We start from the raw sequence: 15,883 nt of genomic DNA on the forward strand, positions 1-15,883 counted from the left end.
AGACACAATATTATGTATTTTTGTGTGCTTGAGGTAAATGTGCAGCAGGACTCCTCACACTGCTATAAAACTCACAAGGTCAGATGTGTTTATTCAGTAATGCATGGGTTTTTTTTCCCACACTAATTGAAAGGGTGCTGTTATCTTGTTTTCATTCCTTTGTATCAGAAACCCTTGTAGAACTTTGAAACCTCCAATGCACTGCCACTGCAATTGCCAGTTGTGAATTTTGTGGTCTATCTTCAAATATCAAGGTGATACCTTTAGCTTAACACATGGGAAGAAGTTACTTGCTTCTGGGAGGAAGACGTGAATATATACAGCTGTGTAATGCAGGACGTGAAGGGGAGGACACACTAGAAAGAGCCGTTAAACCACTGCCTTGTGCCTCCAAAGTGCAGTAAATCTGGATCAGGTAATAAACAGGGCAGTGAAGAGGAGTGCTTCTCTTGCAATAGGCTGGGATCTGAAATCTCTCCTCAGACCCTTGTGCTTCCCAGCAGAAGGTTTTAGCCATAGGGTCTGATTTGTTACCCTTGGGGAGTTTCTCCATGGAGAGACAGGATTCTCCTGGAAGAGAGAGGGCAGCACTTGGATTGGTGCCTTCTCTGCATGGGAAGTTTGTACCTTTGCTGTCCCACTGTAACTGCACTATTTCTTTCAAAAGACACGTGATCACTTCTTGAGTGGATTTGAAAATGGAGATAATCTTTGCAGTATGTTAGGTCCTTGTTCTGCTGCAGGAGTTGAAGCTCTTTTGGAAGGGGAGGGATTTTCATAGGATCTTTGTTACCAAAGCTCAAGTTCTGCCTGGATCCACCTCTGGTCATAGCAGTTTTGGGAGGTTTCCTGCCATGCACACAGAGATTTTCCAAAAGAAAAATGAAGGGAGTTGGTATGTCTGCTCACTGCCCATATTTCCTTTGGTTCCTTTGCAGAAGGAGAAGAAGAGTGGGCTGCTGAAACTTCTAGCAGGAGCATCAACAAAAAAGAAGTCACGCTCCCCACCGTCCGTGTCCCCCACGCACGACCCCCAGGCAGCCATCGAAGGAGTCCTGCAAGGGGCGGTGGGACCCGAGCTCTCCTCCCTCTCCAGCCACGGCAGGGCTGGCTCATGCCCTATTGAGAGTGAAATGCAGGGAGCCATGGGGCTGGAGCCTCTGCACAGGAAAACAGGCTCCTTGGATTTGAATTTTTCCATCCCTTCTCCTGCCAGGCAGCCCCTCTCTTCCATGGCAGCTATTCGACCAGAGCCCAAGCCTTTGCCCCGGGAAAGGTAAGTTGTGTATCTCCTGAGGTCTCCTGCATCCACAGGGAGCATTTAGAGAAGGGCTGCAGGTGTAACTTGCTCAAGGGTTGTTGCAGTTTTGCTGCTCTGCAGATTGACTGTAGGTGGCTCAGCTGTCTGTCAGGAAGACAGGGCTTACATGCATCTGCCTATTGAAAATCGTTTGACACACAGTGCAGGCTTAATGTTCATTGATTAAAAAAGCAGTGAGCAGCAGCACCATGACATCCCTGGTCAGCCCTGGTCTAAATATGCAGTGCTTTCTCAGCCCAGAGGGTGTAAATGCTGTTGGCAAAGGCTGTCTTTTAAGTGGGATCCCTATGTTTTAGTAAACTTACAGAGTTCTCGTGTGGCACTTCCTGCCTGGGGGCAACAGTAGGGATGTGTTTGCTCATCAAGGCCCTTTCTGGCCTCTCTGCAATACCAAAGATTGTCTCAAATTCCGCTTGTCTAGGATACTTACAGGTAGTGCCATCTTCAGTGACCTGTTACCAAAAATGTAGCTCATTCCTGGAGAGGAATGTGCCAGTGATTCTGGAGTTTCAGCAGCCTGTTCTGCACCATGGTACCTTAGAGGATCTGACCTTGCAAACCCAAAAAGAGTGGAAATAGGAACACCAAAATACAAAAGCGGATGAGAGCAAGATGACTGACTAGAAAAGGGGTACAAAAAAGAGCTAGGTCTCCATGTGCAGAATCATATTGGCTTCAGCTAAATATTTTCTACAAGACTGTAGTTTGAGGACTGGGAAGGGAGTGCACTGGTATGATGCTACTGAAATGTTTTCCACTCAAAAAGTGATTGAGGAGAACGTGTTTTCTACAAAAGATCAAAGAGTTTTCAAAAAGCAGTCTAGGGAACTCTCTGGATATTTTAACTCTCTGATATTTAAAACCATTTTGGAGCAACAGTACAGTTCCAGAAATTTGAAAGAAACTGCTTTTGTCTCACTGTATGAAAGAGGCTGAAGGGCATGAACGGGGCAAGCCACCTGACCCTGAATCCAGTTGAGGTCATGGAGCAGATGATGCAGGGTCTAATAAGGGATACTACGGGACAGTTCATACCTTACACAGTGTTTTACGGAATGCAGGTTGAAATTATCTTGGAAACATAACAGTGACACTGTAAGATATTTAAACTTTTTTTAAGGCATCTAATTTGTTACCATAAAATGTCTTGCTGAGTAAACTGTACACAATCGACACAGCAGATAGTAAGTGGGTTGAAAACTGATTCACTGGCATCAAATCTGACTCTAGATCAGAAATCTCTAGAAAATGATTGTGTATGTAGGTAGTGTAGCCCAACAAGAGTTGCATCTTGGATCTGCACTGTCCAACGTAAAGTCTTTGCTGTTGCAGAACAGAGGACTGAAGTAGGAGGTAGGCGGTGAAGCGGGCAGACCCGTTTGTACAGAGTCAATTCAATGCATTGGTATGGAGAACACAGAGTAACAGGATATTTCAGAAGAGCCAAATCTGAGGCAAAGTGCAGGGGCCTTAGGGAAGCATCATAAGAACAATGGAAGATTTAAAACAATGTAGTTGCAGTGAGTGATATAGGGAGCTCTGGTAAAGTGGAGACTTAGGAACAGCTTGGTAACAGCCTGTAAGAGACTGAGACTGCAGACAGGACAGATATGGGAATATGTTTACTCTAGATTGGGCATTTTGTCTAAAAGAGATACTGTTGCTCAAGTGCAGCTATTAGACTTGAAGCAGAAATAAATACAGGCTAGTCTCTCAGCATTGTAATGATGGCCGTGAGAGAAGACTATCACAGTAGTCTCTTGCCCTTAAAATCCATGAAAAAGCAATTTAGTAAAAGGAGTGAAAAACCAATCCCTATTTAAGCGCACTTAATTTGGTCTACATCAGTTTAGATTAATGCTATAAGAAAAGCTAAATCAATATAAACCAGATTTAGCACCGGTGTAACTAAATCAGTGGAATGCTGCACCTTCAGTTAAATGTAGCCATGAAAAGAGGACGGGAAGAACATCACCTGATGTTCCAGAGCTGGCTGTTGAGGTGCTGCTCTCAAAGCTTTGCTGTAGAGAACTCCAGACACATTATTTAATATGGCAGGGCTAGTCCCATATCCTACAAATTTCTCAGTTTACCTCAGGATAGTCCAGATAGTGAAACATTTAACTGATGTGATAGAACAGAACCAGAGGGACATGGGTTAACTGCATCTGCTCAGCCATGCTAGAATCAGGAGTAAATAGATTTAGACTGCTAAAATTGAGTAAATACTTCCAATGGCAGTATATGGTGGTAAGGAACTTACTCTGATTTTAAGCATTTTAATTCCTGAGTCTTAAATCCGAAAATAAGCTATAATTGAAGTAATCCTAATTATACACAGCAGGCAAGATTCTCTAATTGATTTATGAATTAACTTCTGTATCATTGGTGTATCTGCATTTCTTAACTGATCATATGGGTTTTTTCATGCCCATAATGGGAAATATTAATTACCTTCATGCACTAGGAAGTATAATGCTTAGTCCTGGAATAATCTGAGCAGATACATTAAACACTTGTCTCCTAGAAATTCATCCCACATCCATCTGTGCTCATTAAATCATCAAATTGCTCGGAGGTAGCAAATTATATTTTTTTTTAAACAAATTACAGTTTTCAAACCACTTGTTCTTTTCACATCTGGCAATGGAGGAATTCGCATTCAACGTCACTCTGCTCCATATTTTGCTTATTTGCAGTTTGGTGCATTTCATCCACACAGTAGGAGCAATTCTCTGAAAAAGAAAAGGGAGGAGAGGGAAAAAAAGGTTAGATAAACAGATTCAGATGCTGGATGAAATTTTAAAAAGCTGCAAAGCATTTCAGTACACTTAGCTGTACTTGGCTTTCTGTCTCCCAACGCCCATCTGTGCGCATAGAGACAGAGCACTGAAAGGTTGGAAGAAGTAGCACATTCCTTAATATTTACGGCATTCGAAATGGGCCTCCTGCAGGCAGCAGAGCACCGCTACTTCTCCCTTAGAGGTTGGCTCGAAGCTCCAGCGCTCGCCATATCCAGACTACTGATCGAACGCGAGCGATCACACCACCAGCCATATTGGAGGTGCATTAAAAAGGCTCTGATTCCTGGCAGCTCGACGTTCACGAATTAAGGGAAGACTTGCCTATTCCCCTGCCTGACAGTGCAGCCCTTCATGAGAGTTGCAGCCAGTCAGAGAAGAAGGTGAAATGAGCTTCGCCCTCTCAGAGATACTGCTAATGTTTATGCTCTCACTCATTTTTTGTGCACGGAGAGAGCGAGGAAAACAGTTACTTTATCTTGTGCTACTTGATATTGCAAAACCTGGTTATGAATGGCTGGATTATGAAGGAAACTGATCCTAGCTTTCCTGTCATTTGGCCTTGGAGTAGTTAGTGCCCATCTCTGCCTTCTGGGTGTAGTTTCCCACTATTGGTTTATAAAACCACCTTTCTTCAGCTGCTCTCTGCCATAAAGCATCCAGCAGTCCACGTAGCAGAGCAGAGCAATTTCCCAGCTGGTGTCCTTGTCACGTCGTGTTGCAGTGATTGACTGTCAAGTGACTGCCCCGTCAGGCTGCGTGTGCCTCGCACGGTCTTTTCCAGCTCCTGCTCCATCCAATTTCTGCTGGTGTAAGAAACAGGACCACTACAGGGATGCACTGTGATCAGGCGGAGCCTGGGCCACACACTTGCCCACATCCCACCGACGCGGTCAGTTCACGTGGGAGAAGGGTGTGCTGTCTGCCCAGCAGCGCCAAAGCAAAATACTTTCCTTGCCACCCCCTCGGAGAAAATATGACTGTACGTTAAGCAAAACAGGAGAGCCGAGCGTGCATGTGTGTGTGCGTGAGTCATGTTCCCCTCGCTGCCTGGCACTCTTCCCAGATGCAAACCTGAGTAAAACATGTCACGCATTGTTGACTCTTTTATAGTAACTGGCACTAATTCTGCCATGCTGTATTCTGATAAAGCGGTCGTATCCAGACTTACTGTCACGACTGGCGTATCCATGCCATGTTTCTATGGTTTTCGTAGAGCGTTCAAGCAAGTTGTAACCACAACAGCGCTGCAGAGTAAGATGGGAGCAGTGAGTTTGACCTTTAAAATAGACCCCTCCGTGTTTCCATGTATCATTTCTACAAATCACTGCCACGTTAGAAATTGAGCTCCCAATTCAAGAAGCATTCAAGCATGTGCTTAACGCCCATTGACTTCAATTTTGCTGCTCACGTATATCTTCTTTGCCAAAAGGGAAAACAAAGGAAGGGGTTTTTTTCTGGAAAGCGATACTAGAGAAATGACCACAGGAGTATGTTCTGACTGAACAGTTACATGTATGCACATGATTAAGTGCTGCTTTGACTAGGGATACCTACCTTAGGACTGAGAAATGAGAATTAACCATCTCACAAATTGAATTCTGTGGTATTTCTAGCAGAAGGGTGAAAGATCCAACTGAGATTTGTTCTTCTAAGGCTGCTAATTCAGACACCATAGTACGGTGAAGCGAGTTCTGGCTTGTGGTGTGCAGAGGCACTTCGCAGGTCCCTGCAGTCTGTCAGTAAAAGGATGGGGAAGTAGAGCTCCACCGATAAGCAGAAGTTAACTGGGCTGGATGCCTCATTTTCACCAGTTATCTGTCCCACATAAAACTAACTGTGTATCCCTAACACAAAAGGGACCTGTTGGAGTCACAGGACTGGACTCCTGAAACCTGTCCTGATACTTTGACAAGCAGAAACCTGCATTAAGCATCCAAACTCAAGCACTGTAAATGGGACCAGGTTGGAGGTTAGCCCTGCCGACCTGATTTGCCTCATTGCACATCTGTTCTCTTAAGTTTCTCTAGCTCCATCAGTGTCGCAGGTGCGTGTATTCACTCATTTGAGCAGATAGTCTGTATTTTGGTTTTTTTTCCTCAGTGTCCAGGCCTGACCCCAGCCCTTAATTGCTGATCAGTTCTGATCAATACTGTTCAATGCCTGCCTGTGCACGCTGACAGAGAGTCTGCATGAGTAATTTAGACCAGACAACTGACTCCTACACAGCTAGGGCAGAGAAGATGAGTCTCACTCTGTGGAAAGTGTGGCACGAGGCTTTGCAGCTGGAGGAGTCAGAGAAGTCCCTTTCCCCACACCTGCGCTACTCTGCGTTTCTCTGTGGTCACTTGCTAGACATCCTCCAACCTCTGCAAAAGATGGGGTAGCCTTGGCAGCCATGCATCTCTTCCACGTCAGAGCGTTGACTCACGTCCAGAGCCAGACATCTTGTGCACTGAATGAGGCAGGCATCCTATGGGAAAAATAGTATGCAATCATGTAATGAAGGATTATCTTGCACACAAGCTGAAGTGAAGTCTTGGGCAATTTTAGTTGCCTGTTTTTTCATCTCACACTCATGGGTGTGAAACATTCCTGTTCTGTTAAGGTAGTGAATGTCTTTATGCATCTGTAGATGTGACATTTTTAGTCAGTTTGCCTTTTTTAAAGGAAACAAAACCAGAACTTCCATCGTGTAACATGTATTTGAGGTTAGGAGTCTTAGCTGCACCTTGCAGGTGTCAGCAGCGGTAGCAAAGTGAGAGCTGGGTGGGAGGGGTGTTTCTTTTGACTGCAAGGACAAGTGCTGTGAAGACACGGGACAGTGGGATTCCCAGGTGTTTGCTGACAGCAGAGAAACGAGGATGATGGACCCATTCCCAGCTCTCAGTGAGTTAATTGCTGCCAGGGCCCCTGTCCCACCTTCAAGCCCAGTGCCAGCCTCCACCCATGCAGTCCCCTGCCCCACAGGATGTCCTGTCCCAGCCCTACGCTCCCTCTCACCAAGGCTCTTTGCTCTCCCAGGCTAAGCTGAGCACAGCAGCCATACCTGCACCTTCCCGTTTTTATCACGCTCCCATTTCTCCCTTGGCTCTCAGTTTTTCTCCCATCAGCCTCCCTCTCCCTCCACCCCCTCCCCTGCCTTACACTGCTCTCCAGCTCCGTGCGGTTTCCCTGCCCAGGCAAACCCCGTTCCGTTTCCTTGCTGATACCACCCGCAGCCTCTCCTCGCATATTTTCTCTTGAGCATCAAGGACCCTCCACGAACCACTGCCCATCCTGGACGGTCCCCTCCAGGGATGAAGTGTCCAACCTAAGGATGCCACAACAGCCAGCAGTGGGGGAGTTGAACATCAAGTCTGTGCCCTGAGAGAAAAACATGAGTGGAGCCTGTTGCTGGGAAAGGAAGAGAAATGCAGCCTCTGAGATCCCACAGAGCTAGAACATCTCAGAGCGTGAATCAGCAGAGATTTTTACCTTCGGTGCTCATACAAGCCTCACTAAGCATGTGCCATTTTGGGGTGGTTTCAGTGCTTTCAATCTGGCCGAGAGCAAGTGTTTTTCTGAAGGGCCATCATCCTTGACAGACCAGTGGGGCCGCAGGACAGATCTTTGCTCCCAAGTGTGGGGATCCAAGAGCAGTTTGGGGAAGCCCTCACCTGGGTCCTGCTGGTGCTTCCAAAACCTGCATATTATACCTGGAGGTCAGGAGACCATGTGGGCTGCGTGTGGGACCATCAGCCTGACACAGTCATCTGCTGTGGAGATTTTGGGCCAAAATGGTTAACATTTGGTGGAATTATTACAACTATACAAAAGTACAATTTACAGCAGAAAATACCAAACATCGTTAATAATAGGCAAAGGTGGATGCCACACTTGTCATCACAGTTGTTGCCCAGCTAATTACCATTTTTAAAACTTGGTAATTTAGAGGCATAATGTGACACAGACAAAATTGGCATTGCTCTGAGATTCATCTAAATGCCAGGAAGCAGTTTGGTGTAAGAAAATCTCCAGTTTTGTAGTAGCTTCTCAAAGAGAGGACAAAAGAGGAAATGGAAAGGGGGGATATAAATAGAACTATACAGGACTGCCTTTTTGGGAGTGAGGGAGGATGTCTGGGAGGGAAGAGATCTTTTCTGCCAAAAAAAAATATGTCTGATATCTGTATTTGCGATTCAGTTCCCGAGGATAACCTATGCTGAGATGCCACCTGGAGGTGTGGGGGGGGGCACAGCCCTCACCAGGCTGCTTCTCCCAAGCCTCGCTTCAGAAGCCTCTCAAGGGAAGCAGAGCAAGCATCTTTTTTTTTCCACCTCTCACGCAGGATTTCTCAGCCGATTTGCAAGGTCTTTCGCATCTTAGATTTCGTTATTCTATCAAAAACACTTTGGTGCTGTCCTATGAGGTACCGTAGCTAATTAAATTTAAACTGTAGCATTTGGGATTTCCTTAAAAGGGAAAAAGCACTTCATTTTGTAATCCAACAGCAGAGATTTATTTTTCTAAATCTCTAAGGCGATGCTGTATAGAACCTCTTTTATGATGATGTGCACATTCCTGTTGAGCGTGGTCACCTCTCTCCTCATGTGAACAATTTAGGGACTGGCAGCTCATCACTCCATGGATGTAGTCTGGATTTAAAAGGACGGCTCTGTGCTTAAGGTGTGACATGAGGTTCTGGCAGCCTCAGCTGGGTCTTCAGGGCAACCCTGCCCAAGACACCACCTTTTTCTGTGTTTCTGTTTCCTGAGCTGCCAAAAGGGTTTGTGGGTACCTCCGTGCCACTGGACTAATGTTGAGGTCTGACCCTATTCTTTCCCAAGACTTCCTGAGATCCTGGTGCAGAGCTCCGGTGTGCTGTGATTGTGCGTAGACTTATGAGATCTGAAACTTGGCATCATCTTAGCTAAAATTGTTCCACTCTCATAATTTAATTAATCAACACCGCAGCAGAGTGTTTGAAATAATGTGTGCATTCATTTGCATAATGGCTGTAATTGGCAAAGCTTCATAATGTAAGTGTAGCAGTTCCTCAGATGATAGCGTGATAGACCATTTTCCTGCAGCCTGCAGCACACGTTTCAGCCTCTGTTATTTGCTTTTCCACAGAGGAAGAAAGTGACAACTAGATTTATTGGCCAAGGGACAGAGATGACCGGCAGATTTTTGATGGTGCTTGAACATATATATTTTCCTCATAACTGTTTTGCTGTGTCAAGATAAAAAGGCCACAGTCAAGTTTTAGAGCAGAACCTCCACTCCAAATGGAGTTTAATGCTTTTCCGAGTAATGGCACGTTTGGCTGTGGAGGTGTCCAAACATAGAGCCAAATCTGGTATTTTCACTGTCATGTCAAAGTGCAGTCCCTAGTTTCAGAACTGCAGTCACTAGGTACCTGAGCAATGTCTGCAAAGAAAATTAGTGACTGCCACTGGAGAGCCCCTTGCTTTGGTACCATCTCACTGGGAATGGCCTCAAGGAGTGGTCCAGAGCCTTCAGTGCACGGTGAAGTCAGTCCTCAAGGACAGATATTACTTTAAATAAATACTCACCTTGTAACAAACATGACTGAGGTCATGCAGTGGCTGTGGCAATATTAACCCTCAGGAGATGGGCTTTAGGTAGTCAATTGACATCTTTTAACTATCTTACTATAATCATTACTTTGCAATTAGCAAGACAGTTATTGATTGTTAACAAAATGCCAGATGACTGCGAAAGGACACGTGCTGAAGGAAAAAAAAACGATGCAGCAGGAATACATTCCCTGCTCTGCACACAAGTGCACTGATATAAAAGGGCCCAGTTTCGGGAGGATGCCTGCCGATAAGCCTGAGTGCAGAATAGCTGTGTCAGGATCAGACTCGTCATTACTCCATTAAAATGAAGTGACACTTGAAAACGAAGTTCCCAGAGAGTCCTGTGAATGGTTCAGGACAGGGATTCCCTCTTGGTTTGGAGAAAGCTCCCAAAGTCATTTGATACCCCTCCAGTTTAGCTTCCTTTCCCCAGGTCTGAGGAACGCAAAGTGGGTTCCCAAGTCACATAAAACAAAGAAAAATGTGAACTGCTTTTGCTGACCTCTACTGATACCACAGGCACCTGGCGGGAGCACTGCAAACCCCATTTTTGGATGGAGCTGAGGCAGTGCTGAACATGACACATTACAGCAGAGACAGGTGCAGTGCCAGAAGAAGGCAACCAAGTCCCTGGCACAGGATGGGCATCCAACTGGAAGCAGGGACCACACAAGTAGTGTCAGCATTAGACAATACCTTCCTGCTTTCATGATTGTCATAGTTCAGCCCTGATCAGGACCAGACTACGCAGTCTCTCTCTCACTCCCCCCACCTTCCGAGAGAACAGGGAGAGAAAATATAAGGAAAAACGGCTCGAGGTTTGAGATAAGGACAGGGAGAAATCCTTAAAGTTACCGTCAGGGGCAAAACAGACTCGACTTGGGGAAAACTATTCATTTATTACTACAAACAGCAGGATAATGAGACAGAGAACAAGATAACCTCCCCCCACCCCTCCCTCTTCCCAAGCTTAACATTATCTCTACTACCTTCCCCCCTGAGCGGCACAGGGGGGAAGAGGGAATGGGGATTGCAGTCAGTTCATCATATGTTGTTTCACGCCGCTGCTTCATGGTTGGGGGAAGAACTCCTCGCATTCCTCCCCTGCTCCGTTGTGGGGTCCCTCCCACGGGCCACAGTCCTTCGTGGAACTGCTCCGGCGTGGGTCATCTCTTCCACGGGTGCAGTCTCTCCAGAACAGCTGTCCCAGCGGGCCCTCCACAGGCCACAGCTGCCTTCAGGCATCCACCTCCCCCGGTACGGGGTCCTTCACGGGCTCCAAGTGAATCTCTGCTCCTCCGTGGACCTCCATGGGCTGCAGGGGGACAACCTGCTCCACCATGGTCGTCACCACAGGCTGCAGGGGAATCTTGGCCAGGAGTCGCATTACTCCTCCCCCTCCTTCTTCACTGACCTTGGCGTCTGCAGCCGTTCCTCACAACAGGCTGGTAGATGTCTCTCAGGATCTTTTTTACATCTTATTCACTTCTCATCTCCTCTCCACTTCTTGCAGCCGGGCTGGACCGAGTCGGGCCCAGTCGGCTGCCCGGTGGGAGGCCAGAGGGTGAGGCCTGCAAGGCCCATGAGGCCTGCGCCTCCCCCTCTGCGCCTCTGCCCCCACTCAGCTTCTTCACATCTTCTCTTCTCTCTCTTTTTTTTCTGTTTTCCCCTTCTTAAATACGTTATCGCAGAGGCGTTACCACGGGACATTCTGCTACCAATCAGCTCGGCCTTGGCCAGCAGTGGGTCCGCCCTAGGCCCAGCCGAGTCCACTGAACAAAGGGCAGCGACTTCTAGCAGTTTCCTACAGAAGCTGCCACCTTAGGGCCCCCCTCACTAACAAAACCACGACAATGATCTGGCTCTGAAGTGTGTCCCCATCAAGTCTCCGGTCAAGCTGAGCAGAGATCTCCCTATCCTACTGAGTTTTAGTAGAAAATGTAGGTGCATTAGATACAACCATTTTGTAATACAACTTATTGATGTTTCCAAAGGTATTTTTCCTCCAGATTTCTGGTTCACAAGAAGACAGGGAGGGAGAAGTGAGATGATTGCTTCTGACTCAACACACAGCCAGTTTTTTAAATAAATACAGGCTTCCCCTGTCCTGTATAGACTGTGAGCTAGCAGGAGCCTCCAAGGCCACCCACAAGGAACCTACCCAAGTGCTGGGTGCAGGAAGGGAGGAGGAAACCTGCCTCCCTTTTCTTTCCCGGAGCAAGCTGATGTGATGCAGGGTTTTAGGTGGCTGCCGGCACTGACACGTCATTAGCGCTCCAGGGGAAAGGAGCCTGAAAGCAGCACTGGCTTCTAGGTCTGGCTTTACAGGTCAGCACCAGAAATGGGCAAACAACCTCAATAGTCAACGGTGGCTTGCAGGTGTCACCCTGGGGAACTATTAAGGTGCTCTCAGTGGGATTTTTCGGCGGTGGTTGACTTCCTGACAGCCAGCCTGTCCCTTCATATCCAGAGGAGCATCTGTGAAGGTGGGGGCTTGGGCCAGTGTAAAACCAGTCAAATGTCTTGCCTGGACGCATAGTGCCTGCCTGGCTGCTCCCATCAGGCGCATGTTTGACCACTGTCTGACCCAGTCTTTGCATTTTTGTCTCCAAAGATACCGCGTTGTGGTCCCATACCCACCACAGAGCGAGGCCGAGATCGAACTGAAGGAAGGTGACATTGTGTTTGTGCACAAGAAACGAGAGGACGGCTGGTACAAAGGGACGTTGCAGAGGAACGGCAGGACGGGTCTCTTCCCCGGGAGCTTTGTTGAGAGCTTCTGAGGACAGCTCGCCACTCTCTCAACTGGAGGAGCTTTCAGGGGAAACTGCATAGCACAAGAAGAGACAGCAAAGGGAAACTGGACTGATAACCACTGCCATTTTTATTTCCAAAGACTCCCCCCAGGCCCTTCAGTCTACAACTCCGGAGACGCAGTGTCCCGCTGTGCTCCTGAGACCACGTGCGGTGCATACAGTGGTATGTTGAAGTAGTGCCTTCCACCTGGAATCACAGACTGAAAGGATGCCCATCTGGACTGTACGTAACCTAAACCCTGGCTGTTAACCCTTTGTGTAAATTATAGAGAAGATATCTTTAAAGAAAATTAACAGGAAAGTTGTTATATTGCTGTAACTTATTTGTCAGAGCTGCAGTGTTCTTATTACTGGCCTATGCAAGATGGATTTGAGAGTTCAAGGAGATGTGCTAGGACACTCTTAAGCTGGGATTTCGCTTTTCCCAAGGGAAAAAAGAGGGAGGGCAGCTAAAGATCGGTGCATCGTCATGCAAGAAAGAATGAGGAGTCCAAAACGTTAATATCGTGCTTTCTATATACCTCAAAGATATGCTGCGCGAGTTTGTCAGTGAGTGTGTTAGTGCTCAGAGTCCCATACCATCCGGTGTCCCGGCGCTGCCACCGGGGAGGTCCTGGAGGAAGTACGGCTCCACCATTAAATTGTGGTTATTCCAGCAGAATCCCTTTTGCCTGTCTTCTGCCCTTATTATATGCAGCATGGATTTCTGTCCTTCAGTATCACTTTCCATTGCTTTTTTGTATGACGTACCTTTTTACTGTAAGAATTGCTCTACTTTATATATATTCCTACTAGATCAGACATTTCCTCTTTTTCATACATCTGGTGCTATTTTTTTTAATTGTTAAAGATTTGGTTTGGTTAAACAGAGGGGCTGCAACAAGATTTACATTCAACATATGAAATTAGAAACGTACCTGAAGAGTGAGATCAGACTGCTTGTTCGTGCTTCGTAGAGGAAAAGAGAAAAAGCCGCGTGGTCACCAATAAATATATCTGGAGGAACGTGCCTGTGCAACACGCACACGTTCACTCTCTCCTATGTATTTAGAGTGGCTGAAGACCCACACTGAAGCACAGCATTCTGTCTGGAGAGTGATAATGACTCCAGAATCAGAAGTAATTCCCAGAGGAGTCGTTTTAATTGACTTTTTTCATGGCAATAAGAAGAACACTGCATGTTCTAGCGTGTGCAGGGACCGTGGAGTTTTCCTCTGTCGTTGCGTCACGGAGACGAGAGCTGATCTGCGGCGGCTGTAATTAGCATTCTCAAAATGTGATTTCTTACTGTAGAAATGTACAATTCTGGAGACTGTTTGATTTCTTAACGTGGTCAAGCTACAATAGAAACCATATCAGGCAATATAAGCTTCCATCTTCCAGGGACTTAAAGGTGCAATAAATGTAAAGCGAGTTTAGCCGGTTGTTCGTATGAAGCAGAATGAGAAAAAAAATCCATAATGCAATTGTGAGAGTATTTAAAAAGACATCGGCTCTTGAGGAATGCAGCGTGATGAAAGGCTTTTCATAGCTGTATCCGTACCTTACCTTTGCCAGCGGCTGGCTGTTTGCCAAAGCCCACATGTGGTGGTCATTTAACAGCGTGTCGGAGGCACTGTAACCTGGAGATGATCTTATTAAAAGGAAGAGGCCCAGTGGGTGAACATCATTACTGCGTTACCGGTATTTCATATGCGAAGGTGTAAGTTTTGTTTTCATCCAAGCCGTGTATACTAGGACATATCAAAACCCATGTAAGTGAGCGTTCCTGTTTAAGTTCAGCTCTGTGACTTTGTTCTCTGTAAAATAAGTTTCTTCTTGCTGTCACATGTAACGAACCGGTTCCAGAAACACAGTCCGTGGCCAAGTATAGCACCTTCAAACAGGGAAGCATCATTTTCAGGGTGTTTCTTTTTATACTTAACGTTGCCGCATTTGTTCGTATTCCAGATTGTAATGAGTCAGCCACTAAAAGTTTAGTTACTATTGAGAGGAAATTGCCTTTTTATAACCAATAAGAGACTGAAGAAACGTCTTCTGGAAAGACTTGCTTGAGACTAGAGCCATAGCTGTTCCATTTATTTGGTCCAGATCAGAATTGGTATCACTGCACCTCAAACAGTAAACTGCACGGTTAGCAAGTCAGCAATGCCAACATGCGTGTTATTGGTTCCAATAAAAAATCTGGGTTCGGTCTGTCAGACATGAGGAGATTTTTTCTGACAACTTACAGTGGTTAAAACGCTCTTAAAATTCTCTTCCGTGGGTGTATTTACTACACTCAGAAAAACGAAACAGGATGACGGCTTGCTTGCTGCCTATTGTGTTTAGCCAGATCTAAAATGGTTCCAGATTTCCACCTTTTCGTGCTTAACTCTAACAGGACAAAAGTTGGTGTGTGAGAAGATCAAGGAAAACATGCAGATGTCATGTCATGAAATCAGTGCTTTAAAATATATTTTGCAGGGAGGATCATGGTTTTTTTTAATGGATGACAACTGCACTGGTCATGCCTCCTGCAAGGAAAAATATTTGAGGGTAGTGGGAGGGGGATGTTTCTGTTTTGATAACAACTGTTTCTGGCCCCTGTTTATTGCTTATCATCACAGTTTGGGTTACTGAGTAATCTCCTTGGACAAATCACTTCCATGCCAGGAGCACAAGTGCAGAACTTACTGCACTTACGAAAACATGACCCAGTGCCATTCGGAAAGTCCTGGACTGAGAGAGGTTCGACTCGTACTGTGGTCTAATTTTTACCTGTCATACCCGGGAAAGGAGAAGGAGGGGACGTCTACATCTCCTACAGCAGGAGGGGGGAAAGAGAAGAATCCTTCTGGCGGCCTCAGTTTGTAAAATTCCAGGTTTGCTCTTTGAGAAATGGGTTCAAGTAATTGTACAATTCCTTTGAACTTTGCACAGCTCAGAAAATGTTTTTGTTATACATGAATGTTAACGTGATTTAGGAAATGTTGGCAGATATGAGTACAAATGAACTACAATGACTGTGTTTCTGATTCTTTAAATAAAATAAACATTAAGGCGACTTGACTGAGGTATCTCTCTCTTTTAGATAGCAAAGTGAACATGCAATGTAAGTGGCTCTGAGGTTCGCAAAGAAAACAGGGAAGACCTCTCTGCAAACTCTGCTTTTTTTAGAGCAGACTCTACATCTCCTTTGCTTTCAGTAGTAGTTCCCACATTTAAAAGGCCAGTTAAAGGTTAAGAGATGCCTGAGCAGAAGTCGGAATCTCCTTCTGGATCTTCTTGTGGTGGACCTGGGATTCTTCAAAATCTTGAGAAGATAACAACTTACCAGTGGAGAAAAGGTGTGTAGGTCCAGAGAAAGAGAGCAGGGAG

At 46.0% G+C, this 15,883-nt stretch overlaps 1 protein-coding gene across 1 annotated transcript in view; it reads left to right on the forward strand.

The window, feature by feature from the left end:
* The window catches only part of SH3RF3 (SH3 domain containing ring finger 3), a 256,622-nt gene extending 241,055 nt beyond the window's left edge, over positions 1 to 15,567 (forward strand). The window contains exons 9-10 of the mRNA XM_086769934.1: positions 939 to 1,276; positions 12,322 to 15,567. Of these exons, the coding sequence (XP_086626060.1) occupies positions 939 to 1,276; positions 12,322 to 12,490 (507 nt within the window). The 3' untranslated portion in view covers positions 12,491 to 15,567. The remainder of the gene's footprint in view (positions 1 to 938; positions 1,277 to 12,321) is intronic.
* Positions 15,568 to 15,883: the final 316 nt, after the last annotated feature.

The sequence above is a fragment of the Chlamydotis macqueenii genome, chromosome 1 (genome assembly GCF_036417535.1).
Source record: "Chlamydotis macqueenii isolate bChlMac1 chromosome 1, bChlMac1.mat, whole genome shotgun sequence".
Taxonomy (NCBI): Eukaryota; Metazoa; Chordata; class Aves; order Otidiformes; family Otididae; genus Chlamydotis; species Chlamydotis macqueenii.